Source organism: Triticum urartu, chromosome 5A (assembly GCF_056163025.1).
Source record: "Triticum urartu cultivar PI428250 chromosome 5A, HENAU_Tu73, whole genome shotgun sequence".
NCBI classification, from domain to species: domain Eukaryota; kingdom Viridiplantae; phylum Streptophyta; class Magnoliopsida; order Poales; family Poaceae; genus Triticum; species Triticum urartu.
The window spans coordinates 537,686,902-537,691,222 of record NC_141877.1 but is presented as its reverse complement, the minus strand read 5'-3'; the positions used below and the strand labels follow the sequence as shown (position 1 = coordinate 537,691,222).

Genomic DNA, 4,321 nt, shown 5'->3' with positions numbered 1-4,321 from the left:
TTGTTTTTGTTTGGAATTAGGGGTGAGAATTACTTATCGATGACTCGGGCATCAACTCTTGATTTTTGGCGGAAGACACAGGATCAGAACAACTGGACTGGGCCATTGCACCCAGTAAATGTCATCAGAAATAAATTCCCTACCTACAAGAATGGTACGAATGGGATAGTCATCAAATTTGCTGATGAGCCAGAAACGCCATCACTTAAGGAGTCTGTTGACAAAGAGACAGCAGATCTGCTTGATCGGCGTCAGCGTATTTCAGTCCGCGAGCTCGCAATGAAATTTGATAAGGGCCTCCGTAATGCCACATTATTATCTAACGAGGTATGGGTCTTCCTAATTCCTGAACACTCATTTTGCAATTGGTTCAGTTAGTACAGACCTTAAGTTATTGCATTGGCTTTAACTCTCAGGTTAAGTGTAAACAAGTGGCTTTATTGGAGCGAGACATCCTTCAGAAGAATCTAAAGAGTGTATTGGAGTCACTGAGAGGTCAAGTAGCTGGCAACTATAATGATGAAATTGAGGAATCAGTATCTATGGTTGGTTTTTCTTCTTTTGAACCATATCTACAGCCACGTGAAGGATTATTGTTCCTCAGTGCGTTTTTAGAGTATATTTAATGACGCTGCAAGTGTTATAAACTTACCATTATGGTTTATTAAAAGAATTCTGCAGCTAAATATATATGCCTAAATCATCCCTTTGTTTGTGAGCACTTTAATAGTTTGACACTTTCTATAGGTGGATATTTTACCAGTTCAGCTGTCCAAAAGAGAAAATGAGTTGCTTCAGCAGAAAACCGACGTCACGAGAATAGCGACTTCACTGAAACTGGTGAGTTGATCCTTGTACTTTGGAAGTATCTTTATTATATGAACCTTTGTAAGCACATTTTAGTACCATGATCCATTATGTGTTCTCTGTTTACAATGTACTATCAAATGTCATGTGTATTTTCCCTGCTTGCTACTGGCTTTGGATTAAGCATGCCAAGCTGAAGTTTTGCCTTTGTTGGGACTTCAGAAACAGACTATCAAACAGTACTACAAATTTGAAATGGTGTTCTTTTCTTGCAAATGCACATCAAATTTTCAGGGGCCTGCCAATGGTTTGTTGAACAGCAAATTTTTAGGAGTTCTGCCTGATTTTTTTACCATGGTTAAGAAAATAACATGCTGGCAATGATTTGTGCGTAAAACATGTTCCAATTACTCTTGGATTGGCGCGTCGTTTTAGTATTTTTTATAAACATCATTTATCCATATCAAGTATGCTTAATCTTGGTATATTCCCAACTTTTTATTTTCACAAATCACTCTTTCTATATCGTTCACAGGATGCTGAAGATGCTAAGAAAATTGTTGACGAAGAACGAACTAATGCACGCATGGAGATTGAAAATGCTAGAGGTGTTGTACAAAGAGTTCAAAAAGTACTTAAAGAGAAAGAGAACAGTTCACAGAGAATTGGCAAGCAGGTAAATTGTATATCAAATATATTTTGTACTGGGTTGATGGAGTTGGCCTGTGTTTGCATTTGATAATGCTTTCTTAATAGGATTTTTTTGACACCCGTACATAATTATGGTTGGCATTTTGAAGGATAGTTGTATTTGGTTACCTGTATTATAATTTTTCTTGAGTGAATTAAATCACAAATTATTTTTATAAAAAAGCAGTTTCCTTTCCTATGAGGCTATGATGGCAATCATAACTTTGATAGTATACCTCAACCAAACATACTTTTCATAGTATACCTCAAGCAAACATAACAACTATTACAAATTTAGAGAAGATAAAGATCCAGAATTGTTCATACCTCGAGGAACTCGCCTTCTTGATGCTCTTTGCTTACACAAGGTACTCCTTGGGAAATTTTCCTCCAGGACTGGCTGTTGTGATGGCCGAAGGAAGAGCAAGGAGGGGGAGGAGGGATGGCAGAGGAGGTTCACATATATAGGTAGGCCACGATGGAGGATAACTGGCTAGCAAATCATGGCCTAATCTAGCACTACCATATATACCTGTACGGTGCAGATTTATTTCCTTTTTCCGTCAAATGCACACCTGTTAATAAATTAGGCATTGAGGGATGGCACAGGAGGTTGACATATATTGGTAGGCCATGCAGGGGAAGGCTGGGTAACAAAGTAAACCCTTTACATGGTGGTCACCTTAATGACCACATTAATGAAAATGCATGCAGTTTCATACTACATATATTGGCATACTTGAGTTTCTACTCATAATGTTCGTATAGAGAGTAGGAACATATGTCAGTGTGTCTTTCTATCATGAAGGTTATTTCTTTAATATTTTTCCAGCTTTATACAATATGAAAATGCACTCAGTTTCTTATTACTATGTTTGGCCTACATATGTTGACTATTGCATGGAAGCTATTTTCCATAAGTGCCATAACACCCAGTTTATTTGTGTCACTTCTTGCATGTGATCCTGTTGTGAGCTGCAAACTCCGATCACCTTGCCATATGCTGCTACTGATGACCCCCTCTCATAACTGAGTCACCACCTGCAAACTCCTAGAGTAAAAGTCACATGCAAATTCAATTAACCTCATGCTGTTTGTTTGCAATACTCTCATTCATACCTCTTGATTGTTAAGTTGTTGTGAGTTGCTAAATCGGAAACTGTTGCCAGTTGCTACTTCTGATGACACCGGCAACGAGATGACTGACCACCTGCAAGCTCGAAAAGTGGGTGTTAGTTGTTGGAGCTAGCATTCAGATCCAAGGAGGTACAGCCACATCATATGAGTCAGTTATGTTTAAATTTCCATGTATAGAAACATTGAATGGTCCAGGAACCCGTATTTTTCCATTGCAGGTTCTAAAGGGATTGATGACTGTACAGGAGTCCACTTGGAATGAGCACAAACAAACAGCTACAGTACTACCACACTACCAAAACTGGTCCAGATTTGTCAGTATGAGCACAGTAAACAATCAGATTTGTAAGGGTTAACTGCGCCATAAACGAACAAGGCCAACCTGGGAGGGTCACGCCGGTCCAGATCTTGGGCCTTTCACGGGTTCGGCCGCAGATCCGCTGATCAGCGGCGGATCATACGGGATCTTCCTGTCTTTTCACTTGGATGGTGGTGGCGAAGGGATTGAGCGGCGGTGACGGAAGCTGGGTGTACGTAGGGAGCGCTGGGGATGAGCGGCGGTGACGGAAGTGATGGGGATGAGCGGCGGTCACGGAAGCTGCGTGTACGTAGGGATGATAGAGACGAATGACAGTGACGGGCAAGTGCATCGAGGGCGCGATGATTCGGGTGTGAGGGTTTCTGTTGGGAATAGTACGATGTGGTTAAATTTCGTAGGTTAACCGTGGTAGATTTTTTTAGGTGGATTTTCTGTCGCTGAACCGTACTGTTTCACAACGGGCGTCGTTGTAGAATGCCGTTTTTTGGGTCGATCGGGGGGGGGGGGGGGGGGGTGCGTAGCGGTAGGTGCGACGAGGTACCAAAAAAAACCAGGGAGGTGGAACGAAAATTGATCGGCGGAGACTACCAACTGCTTCATTAGGAGTAGAGATCTTCTTGAGACAACTAGGGGCAGCCAGCTCCGCCCGGGGCAGGATCAAAGTGTCATAGGCATACTACAACACAAGGCATGGCCCCGTAGCAACTGGGCGGTCCGAGAGTTCAGGGTCCTGCCTAATCATTTGTTGTAGAACAACCGCCGTCAGAATGAAGAGGTACGGCGACGGGGGGCGCCTTGACATAGCCCGCGTTTGCAGTCAATCCATCGCCCTGGCACACCGTTGAGGAGGATGGCAGACTTGGAGGAGTTGAAGATCGCCATCATCCAGTCACACCAACGGGAGGAGAAACCACTGACCTCCAAAACTCGGTGCAGGGCTTGCCAGTTGACGGTGTCGAACCCTTTGGCGAAATCCAGCCTAAGGGCCACCGTTTGCACTCCCCTAGAAAAGCACCGCTGAACCACCTCGGTTGCAAGCACACATTTTTCCTCTATGCTTCTCTTTGTCACAAGCACAGGCTGATCCAGATCATCTTCTCTTTGTCACAAGCACAGGCTGATCCAGATCTACCAAATTTTGAATCTGCCCCTACAGCCTTGGAGTTAGTGTTTTGCAGATCATCTTCACGGGGAAGTTTTGCAAAGACACCAAACGGAAACCTCCTGGGAACGGAGTACCAACCGTCTTCGAGAGGTGGAGAACGTGGGCTCTGTTGATACAACCCAGATTAGCATCGCCGGCATGGAAGGCATCGAACAGTTCTCCAAATTGTGGCACCACCTCTCCCTAAGCCACACGGTAGAAAC

General features: G+C 43.4%; 1 protein-coding gene across 1 annotated transcript; it reads left to right on the top strand.

Moving 5' to 3' along the window:
- The first annotated feature begins 279 nt into the window (after positions 1 to 279).
- LOC147972609 (stomatal closure-related actin-binding protein 1-like) lies at positions 280 to 1,913 on the top strand. The gene is made up of 4 exons (XM_087523360.1): positions 280 to 327; positions 417 to 545; positions 748 to 840; positions 1,343 to 1,913. The coding sequence occupies exons 1-4, from the start codon at positions 280 to 282 to the stop codon at positions 1,544 to 1,546; spliced, it is 474 nt and encodes a 157-aa protein (XP_087379486.1). The 3' UTR covers positions 1,547 to 1,913.
- Positions 1,914 to 4,321: the final 2,408 nt, after the last annotated feature.